This window comes from Bactrocera tryoni, chromosome 5, assembly GCF_016617805.1.
Source record: "Bactrocera tryoni isolate S06 chromosome 5, CSIRO_BtryS06_freeze2, whole genome shotgun sequence".
NCBI lineage: Eukaryota > Metazoa > Arthropoda > Insecta > Diptera > Tephritidae > Bactrocera > Bactrocera tryoni.
In genome coordinates, this window is record NC_052503.1 from 72,157,016 (window position 1) to 72,176,094 (window position 19,079).

Consider the following 19,079-nt stretch of genomic DNA (forward strand, 5'->3'; position numbering starts at 1 on the left):
TTTCTATAACTTTTTTTAACAGTCTCGTAATATTAAAGCAGTATTTTCTCATATTTCACTCTCTATTTCTATTTTGTTATTTATATTTACTGAATTCGCGCCGCTTGTGTGCCTTGGCTTTGCCTTTGGCTTTCTTGGTTAGCTGCCACATGCCACTGGGAAATCTGGCTCATGCAGTGGGTGTGGAATTCTCAACAGTTCCGTCTGTAAATATTTAAATCTGTGTTTATCGCAGCTGCCACAAAAGCGGTTATTGCTAGTGGGCTGCACTGCTTGACTCATGCTCGCCCTCTCTCACCCTCTAGAGACAACCGGAAGCAATTATGTATATTTATTTATTTCTGCTGTGCAGTGATTCTCTTTATTTTCTTTCATGAGTTTAAGATAACAGTACTGTGTTTAATTTTTCATATCGCACTTGCAGCGGAAGAGCGCAAATGTATATTGTTGGATCAGTGTGCAATGTTTACGAAATTGTATTAAAAGGAGCAAAAATCTCATAGAAAGTGGTTTATGAGTTCATATTGGTCAGAAGTCATTCTTGATAGAAAACCTTCATGGCGGCTAAATATTGAGGAGAGAGTAAGGAAGGGATCGGTTGGCTTATATTTCTATAGGGAAAAGGTGCGACCCACACCAAAGGTGACGGTATGGCTCTACGAAGTCTGGTGCAGCGGACTAGCAACCGTGCACGTTGCCGCCACCAGCATTGCTGCGAAGACTCAGGAAAGATGATCATATAAAGGGGTTCGAACTAGAACACGCCGAAGTTCTTTGCTCCTTCAACTGTATTCCTGATAATTTGGAGCACTTCATAGGGGCTACTCGTGAAGGCATTTTCTTTGCTCACATACCGAGAGGTCTATGAATTAGGAGAAATCGCTGGAGAAGTGGTGCAGTGAGCTTTTTTAGAGGTAGAGTTTTTTTGTAAGAAGCATCCGTCAAGCTTTGCTTTAGGCTACCACATCACTGTAGTGTTTTTCAGACATACATATGTGGTGGACATTTACTTCGACAGTAGAGCATCAATACTAGCACTGAGCTCGCTAACTGTACGATCAAAGCTAGTCAAGGAGTGCGTGTTCTCATTCGAACGAGCAGCAGACTCGTTTGAGTACCTGGTCATAGCGGAATCACCGGCAATTGCAAAGCCGACCAGCCAGAGGGTGCACTCTTGCTCCTCTCACATTAGAATGGAAACCAGTTGGATTTTCGTTTGTCCGCTTGCATTGTAGCACTGGATTAGTGGACTTAGCGTGGGCTTAGCAGGCGGTGGTTGACGACCCGTTGCTGAGCGGCTGCAAAATCCTCTTGGACTAGAGTAGATCTTCTGAACTACTTGTCCCTAGCATAGTTCATTTTACCGAAATCGTAGGAGTTACACTGTTTAATAGGCATTAATGCGGTAATTTTGACGGTCGCAAGTTGTCAAAGTTGTATGGAGGCTGAAGATGGGGTGAAAACATCCAGACAATTTCTGTTCCATAGTCCGGCCTTTGCAAGGTTGAGTTTAAGAAGAAAATAAAGCGAAAATTTAAAACAGCGATTTGCATGCTAGTTCCACAAATCTCACACTTTTCACATGCAGGCCAAAAACGGCAAAAAATTCAAGCCTGAAAAATAAAAAATCATAAAAAAATCCAGAAACATTAAGACTGCGGCGTATAAAAGTCGCCGAAATCGCGCGTAGCAAAGTAGTTTAAGGCGCAAAAGCTATCTGAGATAAAAGCCTTGCAATCAACACGCCTAAGCTGCGGCGAATGCAACGCCGTCGTTGGCTTTAAGCCGAACAACTAACTAAGAATGTGTATGTGTAGATGCATATGCAGCATATATATGTATATTTGAGTATGTATGTTTGTATATCTGTGCAACTTTGTAAGTAATGGCGGCCGCTGTGGCAGTAAATGAAACGAGCTGGCGCCGACTTATGCCGAAATGTAGGTGAAATGGCCCAACTAACTGCCTGTCTAGCTGGCAGTTTGACTAACTGCTTTTTTCCTTTCTGTGCGTTCCCAAACTTACATGGCTGTGCCGGTTAAGCTTTAGCGGTTATTTGTATTTGTGTTTGTTAAGCAAATGCAAGTGCGCACACACATACAAGCAAATAAAGTGCCATTTTATGTGCACAAACATGAGCGTACACACATATAGCTGCCTGTTTGTGTGTGTTAATAAATATATTGTATTTGTGTGCGTTTGCGACTTGCGACTTGCAAAAATATAATTTTTCGTAGATTTCTTGGCTTTTTGCCTACAAAATCATTTCATTTCATTTTATATGGTTGCAGCTGCAGTTTCAACTTCAGTTTCGTCTCCGCACTTATTTGCAGCTGCAGCTTCGGTTTCGTTTTCAGCTGCAACTTGCGCTGCGGTTTGTTAGCTACGCAGCGGGCGGTGTGCGGCGACAGTGTTCATAGATTAAATTTTTACACTCTTCAATGCTGCGTTTTACACTGATTGTTTTCCATGCTTTTTGTGCTTTGTGAGCTTTTCAGTTTTTTATGATTTGGCGCATTTGCCTTTAATGTTTTCATGCTTTCGGCATTACAAACGCATTTTGAGCATGACATTTTAATATTTATTTTTTTTTAATTGAAAATAAAGTTTGGTAATGAGGAAAAGAAAACGAACATTTTTAAACATTTTAGAGTATATCGTCGCCTAAAATGCAAAATAGCGTAAAATCATTTTTCATAAGTTTACAAATGAAGCAAAAACGATATAATATACGTTGAAACCACTCATAATGAAATAAAATTTGAGTTTTGGTTATAAAATGGTTATTTATTGGATATATTGAACAGCGGAAGTATATATACTGGATGATGGAACTGCAGTGTTTATCTTCTAGAGTTGTGGGTATGGGGGATATGAGCTGCTACCCAAATGAAAGAGCTCATTGGTAGGATTTTAATGGTGCCTTTGGAAAAACCGTAAATAGTCAAGATTTTTTTCTAATATTTATCGAAATTATTATTCTTTTTGTGGTCACCCCAAATTTCTATTTACAAAATAATTTGTTTCGAAAAAATTATTAAAAATATCTGCTATAAGTATTTGAATGAACGAAAGTGTCAAAATATATTAAGCAAATATTTTTTGTAGTGTATTTCAACCCATTAAAGATAAATAGATGTGAATTGTACCGCGACTTAAGGTTTATTGTGTCCCAACCCATTAGTGCCTACCTGGAACGATCGGTATTAAGTGCTTGTATGAAAAACTTTTTCATTTGAGCAGATATCTTCCTGAAATTTGGTTTGGGCTATTGTACAGAGGAGCAGTGCAATTTCCGAAGAAATTGTGCAAATCGGCTAACTATAGCATATAGCTGCCATATAAATTGAACTTTTTAAATCAAGTCCTTGTATGGAAAACTTTTTTATTTGTCGAAATATATTCATGAAACTTGGTAGGAATTATTGCAAAAGGCAATGGTACAATCTGTGAAGAAATTCATCATATCGCATCACTATAGCATATAGCTGCCATATAAACTGCAAGATCAAAATCATGTCCTTCTTAGGAACACTCTTTTATTTGCTGAAATATTTTCCCTAAATTTGGCAAAAATTATTGTCTAAAGCAGTTTTACAATCTCCGAAGAAATTATTCAGATCGGCTCACTATAACGTATAGCTGCCATACAAAATGAACGATCGCATTAGAGTTATTGTATGGAAAACTTTTATGTTTGACGCAATATATTCATGAAATTTGACATGAAGTATTCTCGAAGGCAGCAGTATAATTTCCGTAAAAATATTTGAGATCGGACTACTATTGCTTATAGCTGCCATACAAAATGACCGATAAAAATCATGTCCTTGTTAGAAATACTATTTTATTTATAGAAATATCTCGACGAAATTTGGCACGAATTATTGTCCAAGGCAACTGTATAATCTCCGAAGAAATTGTTCTGATCGGCCTCTTATAGCATATAGCTGTCATACAAACTGCCCGCTCAAAGTCATGTTTTTGTATGGAGTCTTTTGTATTTCTGAAGCTTATTATAGTTTTGTATCGTACTAGCAAGAAGTTCTTCTCTTCAAAAAGGTAGGGTTGCCAACCACAAATTAAAAAAAAAAAAATTCGAGACAAGCGATGTTCTCACAGAGGTAGCAGCATACAACTTTAAAGCTTTAAAAACATTTTCAAAGGTCTGTTTATTTGACAAATTTTTATTTTTGATAATTCTAATATTAATTAATTATGGTAAATGAAATTAATAAAATTCTACTAGTTAACCAAAATATATGCAAGAACAAGAAAGAAGTGTACTGCAAACTACATTTGCATCATTACTTTAATTTCCAGCCAACTGCCAACAGCGTTTGGCGCCAGCTGCTGCAACTGCTGCTTCTTATATAGTATATACAATTGTGCAGCCTGAGCAACTATATGACAACCGCCATCATGCCACGCGCCACAGTTGGCAACAATAGACATGCAGTGAAAGTTGCACAATGAAAGTTATTGTGCTTTGTGGTTATATTTCGGTTAGTTATAGCAAAGCATCTAAAGAAATGTGTGCAAAAATAATTGCAAGTCAACTTGGTGTTGTTGTAGCTATACATGTACATACATACGTCTATTGGCTGCTCATATTTGCCATGTTCCAATTATTTTTCGGCAGTAATTTTTAATAGGTCAAGCCGTAATATTGCCGCTGCTCCACTTGGCAGTATTTAACTAGGCTGCAGCGTGAGCAAATCTTTGTGCAGGCACGGCGAAGTGCTGTTGGGCGCACAAGCAATTATACAGACTTACAGAAAACCATTATTTCACAAATATATACATATGTGTGTTTGTGCCGATGTCATGCCTAGACTAACAAACTTTCGTTACGAGCGCAAACGAGAGTCGTGCATTTCTATGCAAGCAGCTATACAAGCCTGCAATTTACGTTTGCATGTGTGTGTATATGTTTGCATATGTGTTTATATAAGTGTATATGTGTGTCTTGGTGCCTATGTGTGCTTGTCAGCCTTAAACTTTCTCAACATTTCATTGGTTTTGTGGTTTCTCCGGCGTTTTTCTGCGTTGCCTGCCTGTCTGCTACGCTTTTATTTATCTTCCTGCCACATCGGCAGCCATAACTGTCTGTTTGTCACTCAATTTGTTGCAACCGCTTGCTTCACTATGTTTATCTGCATGCAGTTGGCCCGAAAATCAGCAGCAAACATTTCAGTTCATTTTCGAAATTTGGAGCACTCATTGATTTTTTTCCTCTCCACGCTTTGCATTTTTGGCGTAATTTTAACTTACGCATGCGGCATACACACGCACACAGAGGTTGCCAGACAAGTGCATGCTCGCAATTAAATCTACATTTGCGCCAACGCATTTGGAATTTGCTCGTCGATGCGCCGTTTTATGCAACCGAATTGTAGCTCGTAACAAAATCCCACAGACGGAAGTTGCAATGCATGCAAATTTCCGTTATGTGGAAGAAATAGTGCTTGAGCAAATATATGCAAAAATGCATTATACCGTTATTTACATACATATATATGCATGCCAATACTCATGCAATCACACATTGACTTAAGGAACTAGCGTTTGCTTGTATGTATGAGTGTAAGAGTGTCTGTGTCTGTACACGTAAACTCATTATTTATGCTCCTGTGGTGCCCACCAACAGCAATTTGCAACTGCCACATGCCACAGCTGCATACACCTACACTTATCTATGTGTGCGTGCATTTATTACTATCTTCCTGGCTGCGAAGTCAGGCATTCGATTTCGTTCGCTTGTGTAAGCGTGGCATTATTGCGCTAGTGCTACAAATTTAACGCATTTTTAAGTTTCATTTGCCAAAATTAATACAAGATTTTGCAAGTTTCTGCCATGTATTCACAAAAGCAAACGATACAAATATATTTGTGTGCATTGCCACTGTCATAAAGCGCTGTCACTCGCACCCACATGCCGACACATTCACATGCAAGCGCTTGTAATATTAAAACTCTGCAAATTACCTGCCAATACTGTGGCATTAACAACTTGCTAACGAACTGCAACTGTCATTATGGTCCACTTTTAACGACGCACCGGCCAGCCACAAAGTAAAACTTTGCTTTTATTTAACTTAACGTGGTTTGTGCTTTTTAATGTTGGTACTTATCGTAATGCTGTGCCATGTCCCCGGTGCCATTATGGCTGTCAGTGCAGGACGGCACATTTCGTTTGTTGACATTTTAATAAGGTTCACACAGAGAAACAGCATTTTTTTCGCAAACGTAAGTGGGTCGGTGTGGTACCCAGGTGCATTAAAGAAAGTGAGTTTAGGGAAACGGCAAAGTAGCACACGAGACTGTTAATGATATACGAGTATAGTTTGTTAAGATATTATTTTTGAGTTTAAGCAAGCTACTTGGCAGTAATTGATAGCTTTATTTAATTAAAAATAGTTGTAGGCGATTTATTTACATTGCTCATACGCCTGGGTGGCTTCTTTTATTGAGTATTGGTCTGGTGAAGTGAAAGGCATTTGTTTTGCACTAAATTGAAAATTTTATTTAATTTTGTTATTAAAAATAGTTGTAAATATGGATATAATGAATGACCATTTACATCGCTCATACGCCTGGGTGGCTTAATTATTTTATTAAAGAATGAGTTCAAATATATCAGATACAGTGTAGTGAAATACATTATTTTTGCATTTAATTGAAAAATAATTATATATGGCATAGTTAGAATAATTCGATTTAGGTGAAATATGCAGCATTTTTTCGACAACTTGTTGGCATTTTAAAGCTAGTTACAGCATACTATTTGCAGAAAACTGGGAGAGTCGATTTTCATAAGCTTTTCTTCAGACGAACTGTTCACCAACAAAGTAATGCGCTATGGACAGTAACAGTTATTAATTGGTTAGGTAATATTGTACATAGTATAGTAAGACGAGTTTAATAATGACCCTAATGGTTCAACTTAAGAGGGATTGAGCAGCAGGGGGGGCAAAAATTAAGTATTTTACCAAACACACTGAGTTGCTGGATTAATGGGCTGCCACACGGGAGCACAGGTTGCCTAAGGATGACCTAAGTGCGGCCTGGCGCTTTTGTGCCTCCCTTTTCAACCAAGCAACCAACAAAATATATAGAACTTGCTTGTCATCAAAGCCTGTACATTAAAAATTAATTTTCTAAAAATAGAATCTTAAGCAATGATGACAACATCGCTTGCCTAAAATTAGGCGTACCTTACATTTACGGTTTATAAATTAGCAAAGTCACACACCTATTCAGATATACCATATATTTGTCCACAAAGCCTGTATATTAAAAATTAATTTATATCTAAATATAGAATCCTAAGCAGTGATGACAAAAACTCTTGCCTACAATTAGGCGAAACGAACTTTTACTCCTTATAATTTAGCAAAGTCGCACACCTGTTGTTGAAATTCAAGTATACTGCCATGTACATATACATATAACTAACTGAAATTAAGGTATCACCACAAACATTTAAGTCGACAGCAACTTTCAACAAAAACCTCAAGTAAATTTAATGCAAACGCAAAAAATTGACTGCATGATAGACATATACTCATACTTCAGATACATTTTTTATACTTTTGCTTTTCTTTGTCAGAGTTCCAAGCGGCTTGAGCAACTCTGCGCTGCTTATGCCACACATTATGGCTACTAATTTGAAATTAATGCGCAGACTGGCAGTGCTTGCAGCTAAGTGGAGTATAGCACAGCGTTTTTGGTGACATTAGTAGCATACTTGCAGGCGTTTTATGGGCTCTGTCGCCCAAGTAGCGCAGTTAGCTTATAATTTGCGCTAAAAATGCGCAAAAACGCTGCGTTGACGAAAATAATATTTAAGCAAAATAAATAAAAATAAGCTCGACATCTTTCTACACTATATTTCGAGCTTATTTATATGCATTTGCTGCATTTTTCATATATATATATTTTTTTTCATTTGTATATTTTATATTTTGCTGAAACCACACGCGATGTCTCAACAGCTTGCTAGTCAAAACTTGCCACTAAATATTCAAATGCATATGTATGCATGTAAAGTATGCTTCGCCAACGTAAAAGCGAAAGACTACGCGCGGCAAGGACTCCGACAGTGAAGTTGTGGCAGAGCACTCGACATAAATGTAATTTGCATAGCATAAAAGCAGGCGCAGCATACAGGCATTTTTACGAGCTAGCGCGTGTGTGCTCATTTACATGGAGGCACATGCATACCAGCATGTGTTAGTTAGTGCGGCCCCTGCAATGTTTATTAAAAGGCACAAATTTCCATATGTGCGCCTAAATGTATGCTTCCCATCTCACTTTGTTGAAATAACAACAATTTTAACTCAAAAAAATATATTACCAACAACTGCGGTCGTAAAATTCGCGCTTATTACCCCCAGCTACCTGCATATAACGGCGTATAGGCAACGCTGTGGCACAGCAAAAAGTCAACAAACGCGCTAAAATTAAATACCGTAGCGTAGTTGCTACTGTGCGGTAATGAAAGCGTGCATAATTTGCTTTCGTCTGTAGCTATGCTCAAAATAATATTCAAGTCGCGCAAACTGTTTGTTTATTAACAAGTTAATCTGTGCGCTTGTAAGGCTGAGTGCTACCCCATGCCGTAAAAAACGCGTTAAACGCCTAAAAACATACTAACAACTTATGGCCTGGCACTCGATTTAAAGATATTATACAGCTACAGGTGGGTAATAGCAGCATGAGCGCATATAAATAGCTTTATTTATACTTTAGCCACAAGTTTTTGTTTCTGTTGTTAATTTTGGCCGCTTTCGCTTTTCTATTTTCAACTGTGACCTCCTTCTCCTCCATATTTTACGTGTTTATGTTTTCATGTTATGTCGCCATTTGGTGTTGTTTCCTGTTTCAGTTTCCTGAGTTAGTCCTGTCACATATGCCGCTTAAGTAATTCGTAATGGTAAGGGTTATGTCTTCCTTATGGTCAATTTGGGTGGTATAATATATAAATAAGCTGTGTTAAAACGATATAACTGTTTCTTATATATATTAACTCATGCAACTGTATTACGTCGAATCTGTGTGTACTCTTAAATTTATATATATTCTCAAATAAAGTGAGTCATTACTCTATATTTGACGTCTTTAGAGACTCTTTAGTAGCTTTAGAGATGTTTCTTTCCGATTTAAAGACTCTTTTACGATTCTTAGCATCTTTAGCGACATTTGAGTGTCTTCCGCATGCTCTACATTTCACCGAATTCACTTTCCTCATTTTATGAAGGTGGGATCTTAAGGGTGGGTACTCTGTAATGACCTCGTTAATATTACCAAGTTCCGTTTTGCCAAAAAAGAAGTGGTTAAGGTTAGGTGCTATGTAATGACCCCTATAATATTACAAAGTTCTTTTTTGCCAAAAAGTTGAAGCTTTTAGTCCTCCATCAACACTACCACAAAGTAATTTTGTGTTTTGGCAAGTCCTGTGTGGTGTACCACTAGAGTCCATTGCTTCAAACCCTTGTAGGAGCTGCATGGCCTTAAGAAGCGGAATTGTGTTTCTAGGTACCCCCAAGCAGGCCAACTCGTATGCCTTTTCCTTTCCTTCTATCCCTATATGACTGGGTACCCAGATGATAGTAACTGAGTTACTTACTGAGAGTCAAGTTATTGACTACTTGCATAAGTTAACGAAATGAGACTTAGTGTTGACACTACGGAGAGCCCTAATTAACACTTGGTTGTTCACCAGCAGGTTTACTAACTTGCTAGTCTAAAAAGGCCGCTTGGTTGTCTACTAGAAGATTTATGGAATTTAATAGTTACAGCAGAAATCCGCTTGGACATTCTGTTATACCAAAAGTTTCGAACCGAAAGACTGACGGGTAGTCATTTAGTTCGAAGCTACCTTCTGAACATGGATTACAACAGAAGCAGTCCGCTTCTATTCCAGTTTCACCCTTTGATCCGTCGGTGAATATGTAGATTTTCCTATTGGAACTGTAGTTCACATTGTCATTGGTCCATTCCTCTCTACCGGGTAATGAAAACATTGCGTTTAATTCCTCATGAATCTACTTTTCTCGGTCGCATTGCCAGCTTAGCACAAGTTTAGTAGGAAGTTTGAATATGATACCACGTCCGTACTAATGCCGAGTCTGACACCAATGATCTAAAATCATGAGCCGGCTGGCTGGCTAAGCATTGCCTCATACCTCACTTGTATGTGTATTGGACGGATATCGAAGATAAACCCTAGAGTCTTTACTGATTTTAATGTCCTATTTGTTTATTCACCGACTTTAAAGGGTAGATGCAACGTCTGAGACCGATTAGTATCAGTTATATGTAGATTCAGGAAGCCTTAAAGACAAGGTGCGCCTTCAAACGCTAACAACTAAAGGTATTTATCACTGTACATATCACAAACTTCTGAAATTTTTTACCCTGGATTTTAGAGGGTTTCCCGGACCTATAGTTTTAACCCACACCTCTTGTTGTAGCTTTGTACTTTTAAATCTGATGAAACTTAATCTGCCTTATCCAAACACACTTAATTATATTTTATTTTGCACCCAGGAAGGGTCTATGGAAATGAAGGTCCCACACATTCAGCTGATAAAAAATATTTAGAGCCCCTGGAGCCATATTCTGGGGGCCTATTCTGTAACTCGATTCGAAAATGTATTCTATTCGAAATTCGGATCTACTTTATCATTATGCGAAAGTTGTACCACCCTGTGCCAGAAAAAATACGTGGAATATTCGTTTTTGCTTTCCACAACTCAAAAGCTAACGAATATTTTATTCGAAAATTGGCTTGAAAATCCGAAAAACGAGTTACAGAATATAAAAAATCCGATTTCGAGTAAATTGATTTTCGAATCGAGTTACAGAATAGGCCCCCTGTATCTCGATTCGAAAATCTATTCTATTTGAAATTCCGATCTATCTTATAATGAATTATTTTCGAAATTCGAATGTATCTTTAACTAATGCGAATTTTGTACCACCCTGTGCTAAACTAAGTACTCACATTTTTCGTTTTTTTGCTTTCTACAACTCGAAAGCCAAAGAGTATTATATTCGAAAATAGCATTGAAATTGAATTGAGCAGAATTCTGCTTTGTCTTTTTTCCAGAGCATAAGCAGAAGCGGAAACAAGTAACGAAAATGGTAACTTTTCGTTTCAAAAATCTGGCAACACTCCGAATTGCTTCAACTAAGCTTGCATTTTGCGAACCTTCGTTTTATGATCTATACTGTGATCTACTTCGATTTCTTTTCGAAACTACTCTTGATTCAAAAAATTCAATAAATCGCTCAGCATCTTTTTCCGCATCGACCCACACAACTGAGCTTCCGTTTTATAGCATGGCATATAAATCGAAAGCGCAGTTTTACTTTCCATTACTGCAAATGTTTTTCCTAGGACTTAGTTTACTAGTCGCTTATATTTATAACGCGAACCGCAAGGTCGCTTAGCAGTGACTTAACCGCAACTGCAAAGCACCAAAATGCCGCAGCCAACTTAAGCGCAAATCGCATTTGCATGACATAATCTCCTACAGCGCCGCACATGCACTCATTTAACCCACACAGCTGGTGCAACAACAAAGCACCAACACACACACACACACACACATGCACACCTTTATTAGCTGCTCAATAAAATTTATTGCATACAAAATAGAGCGAAGAACAAATCCACTGCAGTGCACTGCTAGTTTTACTTTACATTTAGTCAGTGTTGTTGTTGTTATTGTAGCTGTTGTTGTTGTTTTAGTGCAGCGACTATCGAGCGTTGAGCAGCTTAGCGCTTGGCCTTTCTAAAAGTTCACATAATCGAATTCACGTTGCAGTCGCAACGTCAGACAGAGTTTGCGCAGCTCAGCCACATATTTGGCCCGGCAACGGTCCACGTTCACCTTGTGCGGCAGTGGCAATTTGAGGCGATAAATTGGCGTCGCCAAATCCACTTCATCTTCGGTAATTGACAAATCCATTTTATCCGCCGGTGTCGTCTCGTCCGGCAGCAGTATCTCCAGCAACAAATCCTCACAACTGGCCGTGGCATTAGTGCGATTGCCCATCTGTGACCAGCGAGGCGGCAAACGGTAAAAAAACAACGGGGTTTAAATACACACATACGTGATACACAGCAGAGAAGACATGAAAAAATGGAACTAGGTAAGCGGTCGAGAGAAAAAAAAAGTGTATGCTGTTCAAACACTGCAGCTCGTATGTGCAACATATTATTGCTTTTATGGCGACTACCTGCAGATAGAGGTCCTCCGTGCCCACTGCTTGCCGATAGGTCATGCTGTACTCGGGTCGCCGGCGCGTCTCTAAAATCTCATTGTCCTCCTGCTCCTGCTGCTTTTGCCATTCTTCGATGCTTGTTGGCAACGCGCTGCGTTCGGGTGTTTGCCCTCCTTGTTGCGCTTGTTTTTGTTTGCTGCCACCTGCATTGCCGTTGCCGTTGCTGCTGCCAAAATGTGCGGGCGCTACAAAAAAATGTCAAGTCATTTGGAAATTTTGTGGCGTTTACGTTATTTTCCGTGCGGTTTTTGCACATTTAGTCGACGCACTTACTGAAATTGTTGCACTGCTTGCTGTTACCGGCAACCGGCTCATCGTCGTCGGTGTCCGAATTGTCTCGCTCCTCGGGGGGTGTGAGCAAATCGCGCAGCATGCGTATGCTTTCAGGATTTTCGAAAATCGACATTTCTAGTTTTGTGTTGTGATTTCTCAGCAAAGCTTTTTTCTTTGGCTTCTGGTTTTTTGTTTAAAAATCTTTTTGTACGTTCGGTTTTTCTTGCTTCTTTGATGAGTTTTCTAATTAAGTGAACTGTTGTTTGCGTTCGATATTCAGTTTGGCAGTTCGAAGATATTGATCAAACAACAAGTTGCATGGTTGCTATGGTAGCGTTGTCGGAAATTTGTTGCAATGTGGTGTTTACCGATGTGGATAAGGTGGTGGTTGAGACTAGCTTTCAAATTTGATAGGCAAACTTTTTTTATATTCTTAAGGGGGTAAGAGTTAGCCTAAAACTAGTAAGTTTATGGACCGTAATTTCTTTTTTGGTTGGTGCGTATAATCTTCTGGAGCTCGACAATGGAAAGATTATTGTTGAACTTTGTCTGGAAACTAGAAGCTGTTATTTTTCGAAAATCCGACTCTAAATTATAAAAACTTATACTATCTAACGGATCCAGACACATCTTAGAAGGCCAGAATGCAACGTTTGTGAAAACTTAAAATTTCTTTTCGCTATGCTCGATCTTTCTGTATAGAAATACATATAAAGTAATATTTTCTTTTGAGGAACTTCAAGGAGTAAAATTGGGATCGGCCTCAAAGCTGTTCTCGATATATATTTGATATATAACGCAACGTTCCTTAAGATAGAGATGCTTCTGAATAGAAATATATTCCCTAGGACATTTTAACTACCTACCAATGTATATAAAGTCACATTTTCTTCAAACGCACTCCAAGTAATACCACAAAAGTTGTGTTCAAAGCAAAGGGTGTCTCGAGAAATATTCGTCGCAAAGTCGATTTCTGATGGTTCGGTACCCAATATATAATTAAAGTGCTAGTTCTTGAGAAAGTAACTTGATAAATCTACTTTTCGGAGAATGACTTTAAGATTATAGAACTTTCGGATATGAGGATCGGATTCAAAACAGATAAAGCAAAGTTCCTTAGATGAACTTTGAAATTTTACCTCAATAATTGGATTCAAATTCAGAGGAGGTCTCGAGAAATGTTCACCAAGTCACCGATTTCCGATTGTTCAGTTCAAAATACATAATTAAAGAGCTAGTTCTTGAAATAAAACTTGATATATTTACTTTTTCGAGGTCAACTTTGAGAGTATAGATTTTTGCAATTTCATAATTTGTAAATATATCGAGTAGAAGAGACCATATTTGCAACAATGCGTTATTATTGCGTGGAATTAGAACTCATTCTCTCCCTCTCCTGAACAAGCTAAACTTAAATATATCAGACTATATTCTCACAAGGTTAGATTTCGATAGCCACTACCGGGTGAGGATAGCCTCCAGACGTGAATGGAGTAGAGGCTTAGTAAATAGAAGATGATACAACATCAATTTATACCGACAGGACTAAAATGGACTATGAAATAGGGGCGGTCGTATCCTCCGAATCTCTCTCTCTCTTACTGACTACCAAATTCAGCCAGCATCTTTCAAGCGGAAGTACTAAGCATAGAGAAGGTACATATGTGTTGCTCTATTGAATATCTACGGGAAAACACAGAGTGTTATCATATACACAGAACGTCAAGCACCATTGCTGGTCTTGTCGATTACTGATTATTATCAGCGCAGTCAACATTTGAAGGAAGGCTTTAAGCTCACTGGCGGTTCAACTGCACTTGTTCGTTCCCAGCAACAGCCAATTTGGCCAAACTAGGAGCGTCCTTAGATGAAACCGAGACGGAGTTAATACCATGCCCGTCTGGGAATGATCAACAGAGAATTTCATACTAACTTCAAAAGAATTGCTGAGTGCAGGTGGAAATCAATAAATAAACACAAGATAAAGAAGCAGATATGGCTCAAGTATGATAAAACTAAAGATAAGGTCTTATTACATAGTTTCACGAATAGTATGATAATATTAAAGCTAAGGACGTATTACATAGGTTCAGGAATGCTATTTACAGCATAACCACACTTAAAACGGGGCACTGACTCTTTGGTGAACAATAGCAATATTTGCCACAGCTGCAAGCTAGAAGAGAATTTTCCACTTTCTCTGGTTTTTTCAGTTTCTCTGTGAATGCTCAGTTCGGACACAAACCACTCGCAGAATATTTGGAACCCATCAGGCACTAAACTTTGAATGGTTGACCACAAAAAGCATAATGGATATAAGTAGTTTCATTGAGAGACGAAATCACAAGATTTAAGTGGTCCTACGATTGTGTCCAAACCTTGAATGGTTGACCGAAAAACCATAACAGATAAAGGTAGTTTCATTGAGAGACTTAATAACAAGATCAGAGAAGTCCTACGATAGTGTATCCAGCGCTAATTGAGCCGGAAGTGGCAGCACTGCTACTAACTTCCCCAAAAATGATGTCCTGACCCTAAGGCTTAAGTGATAGAAGTTATTTTTCGGTGGGAAATATATACAGTCAGTCGATACTTGAACTAACCGAGCATAGTGACTTTAATATACCCAACTATCCAAAATATTATGTTCAGACCCTAGACCTTAAGTGTATGAATTGATTTTACGGCATAAAATATACGAAGTCAGTCGATTCTTAAACCAAGTAACCTAAAATTCAATGCACCGATAAAATAGCAATTCTAGCAAAATTCAACAAATAACTATCAATTTCACCTAAACCCGCCGTTGGTCACTTCTACTGTTATTGTTTACAAACAATTAGCTAAGTGAACAATAAAGTGTGTGCACATACCCACTTCTCTTCAAAACTAGCCATAGCGTCGAAGCCAACTACATACTATTAAATGTATAATTTATAACTTTATCTAGCTAACACGTTGCAATTCACCATGGATTATCTAAGCGGTCAACGAGCAATTGTGTGAAGTGAAAATGTGCTGGCTTGCGTTGAGGCCAAAACAATGGCAGACAATAAGGGAGAATGCAACAAAATGTGTGTGGAAATAATTTTCGTAAAGCCTTATACACTATTCAGGGTTCTTGGGTGCTCTTGTGTACAAGTACAACAATTACAATAAAGTGAAAAAATGTTTTAGTTACTATGATATAAGCAAGTGTGCATGAAGGCCTTTTGCAGTCTTTTGCAAACGAAGTCTGCTTTTAGGCGCTGTAGCTGCAGATATTTGTATGTCTGCTGCTTGCAACTAGGCGTTTACGGTTTTTTTTTTAAATTTTTTTCTTTGTATATTTGTTTTTGTTGTAATACCAGCTACTTGTACTTTGTTGCAGGCAGCAACACCGAGAACCTTGTGCCAAATATTTTCACTTTTGTCGATTTTTTCTAATTTGTTGTCATCAGCATACTTTTGTCAGACACTGTGTAGGCTATTGCGCCTGCTTTTTGCTGCCTCCGTGTTTGGGCAATATCAGAAATTAATACTTTGCTGGCAAACTTTCACTAAAGTTGTTGTTGTAATGCTTTACTACATGCATTTTAATCAAGAATATTGCTTTTTTACACTTTTTGTATTTTTTTTTTTAAATATTTTTTATAGTTTTACGAAGTAAATAAAGCGGCACTGTGCTGGGTTTGAGTAATTTAAAAAATAGCTGAGATTAAGTTGTCAAATGTGAAGCTAACTTTATAAATACATATTTGCCACACTACAGAAGCAATTATTTTGATATAATAAATACTACAAATAATTTTAATACATTAAAATGCTAGAATTTGTGTAAATATTTTATTTAAATGACGTCAACTAGAAATCCGCTTAACTAACTGTAACAAATACTTGTCATATGTTGTTACAAAAAAATTTGTTTCCAATTCGCCCCAAAATATTAGCTGACATATTTGGCAAATGTTTCTCAACAGAAAGTAAAAGTTTATTTGTTTTTGCTTGCATGCCTGCCACAACGCTATTTATATGCCTACAATTGCCCTGCATTTTTGGGGCAAAGATGTTGAGCATGCAGCTTGCACAGGCAACACAGTCTTGTCTTGCATACAAAGTGTGTCCAAGCTGGAGAGAGCAACACATAATGTCAAATGCAAAAAAGCGTATGAAAAGACAATGTTATGCTTGTTTTATGCGAAAATTGTCAGAATCGTAAGCGGATTGCTTAGGTAAAAGTGTGTTGTACAATAAAAATTGTTAAGAAATTTGAACAAGTATTTCAAGTCAAGCTGGGCATGCTCACAGAATGTTTGTTGGCGCTTCAATATTACAGAAATATATTTCGTTTTAGGTCATTATATTTAAATTATATCACTATTGACTAGTTAGAAAGAGTTTTGGTACGATATTTGTGGCCGGAGCGGAGTATATCAAGTGCGTCGTGACGAACTGAGTCAATTTAGCCATACCTTTCCGTCTGAATATACGCCTACTTGTCCTATAGTTTTGAAGATATCGTGTTGTGTGCTCTATTTTTTTCTCCAATAAGCTGCTTATTTGTTGAAATCGTCAAAATCGAGCGCCTATAGCATATAGCTGCCATACTAACTAACCGATACAAATCAAGTACCGGTATGAAAAACTTCTTTATTTGACAAGATATCCTAACGAAATTTTATACAGAATATTGTCGAAGGTAACGCTATAATTTCAAAAGAAATTGTTCAGATCGCACCACTGTAGCATATAGTATCTGCCATTCTAACTAACCGATACAAGTCATGGTATGGAAAAAATCTTTATTTGACAAAATAACCTCACGAAATTTTGCATAAACTTTTCTCTAAAACAACGCTACAATCTCCGAGTATATTGTGTAGATCGAACTACTATAGCATATAGCTGCCATACAAACAGAACAATGAGAATCTTTTTATACCCCTGACGTTGTCAGAAATGTGCCTGTGAAGGGTATCATGGCCTCGACGCAGCCGCAGTTAACGTTTTTCCTGATTTTTTTCACACAATATGTTTCTCGTGCGCTAAAATAAGAAAGTACTCGTTTAAATCGCTGGTAAGCGAAGAGGTAATCAATAATTGGTTAGTGCTACCATATTTATTACCCAAAATATTTGTTTCAAGTATTTTTCGATTTAAAGTTTTAACATTGTCCTCGCTTTTTTCTACTCTTTATATAAAATATCAGTATCAATCGCGTCAATAAACCGCTCATATGTCTATATTTGCACAAACAAGTTAAGACATGCGCATAAATTTTAGTTTATCACTGGCATTAACTAAGCAAACTGTTTGTGGAAATAAGATTAGAATTTATGATTTCCAACTGGCTGTTTATTGCTCGACCAATTATGTATAATTTTGTTTCAGATAAGTATATATAGGCTATAATTGATTCGATTTATTACTCTACCTTGCCAAAGCCCTTGATATTTATTGAGATCACGTGCACAGAAATGCGATATGGCTGAAAAGATTACTCTCAAATACGTAGAGTAATCTTATCAACTAACACTACTATTGTAATTCAAACAATAAACTGTCTCAAGCAGCTGATAAACTAGCGCTAATGAAGTGTAGTTAGATCAAATGCGGTAAGTGCACTAATTTTCTTTAGTCTAGTTCATTTGACCTGCAAAAAGGGCTATGCATGTTTTGGGTTACCACAGTTTCTGTACATGTTTGTAAGTATATACATATATAATAATATATTTCTTGAAGATATCTCCTTAAATAAAAAAGTTTTCCGTACAAGGACTTGATTCGGTCGTTCACTTTGCATGGCCGCTATAAGCTATAATGGTCCCATTTCTTCCGTTCCGAGAAAAGAGCGGTTTATTGGAGAGGATAGAACGTAAGCAAAATTTCATAACGATATCCCAAAACCTAAGGGACTAGTTCGTGTATTTACACAATTTAATGTTCTTTAATTAGTAGTGATTAAATCTCTTAATCTCGTGATAGATCTCCAGGATGAACTGATCAATAATAGTAGAGTCACACACCATAATAAGACAAAAAAATATGAGAAATCACCTCGTCGAAGCGCAACAGTAGGGAATTAATAAAATAATTAGAGGAAGGGAGATACAAAGAAGGTGGAGACAAAATAATATAAAATCAAAATACAAAGAAGTTATTGATTTTAGCAGAGTCACAAACCTTACTGAACAAGACAAACTGATCAATGTTAGCAGAGTCGCACACCATGAAAAATATAAGTAAATATATGAAATTACTCTTCCAAAGCGAAACAGTAGAGAGATTGATATAAGTAAGAGGAAGATAATATGAAGATTTATCGCCGTGTTATATAAGTAATAAAAAGTTTGATAAAATTTAGAGAAAGAGACAAGGAAACTATGTTATTTTAAGGGCTAGTATGTATTCCGTAAAAACCGTAACTGAAACTATTTACGAACCAGAAGGTTCAGTCTTCAAAATCTCTTGATATGAGAAGAAAATTTCAGAAATATTTATAATTATTATTCTTTTTGAAGTTGTTGACT

General features: G+C 37.4%; 2 protein-coding genes across 3 annotated transcripts in view; both read right to left on the minus strand.

The window, feature by feature from the left end:
- Positions 1 to 19,079, minus strand: part of LOC120776642 (venom dipeptidyl peptidase 4) — a 144,259-nt gene that overhangs the window by 79,467 nt on the left and 45,713 nt on the right. The gene's annotated exons all lie outside the window — the stretch shown is intronic.
- Positions 11,643 to 12,859, minus strand: LOC120776644 (dynein assembly factor 6, axonemal). Its single transcript, XM_040107477.1, has 3 exons — positions 12,571 to 12,859; positions 12,253 to 12,482; positions 11,643 to 12,068 (listed from the first exon to the last, which is right to left on the minus strand). Exons 1-3 carry the CDS (start codon positions 12,701 to 12,703, stop codon positions 11,805 to 11,807), a joined length of 627 nt encoding a protein of 208 aa, XP_039963411.1. The 5' UTR covers positions 12,704 to 12,859; the 3' UTR covers positions 11,643 to 11,804.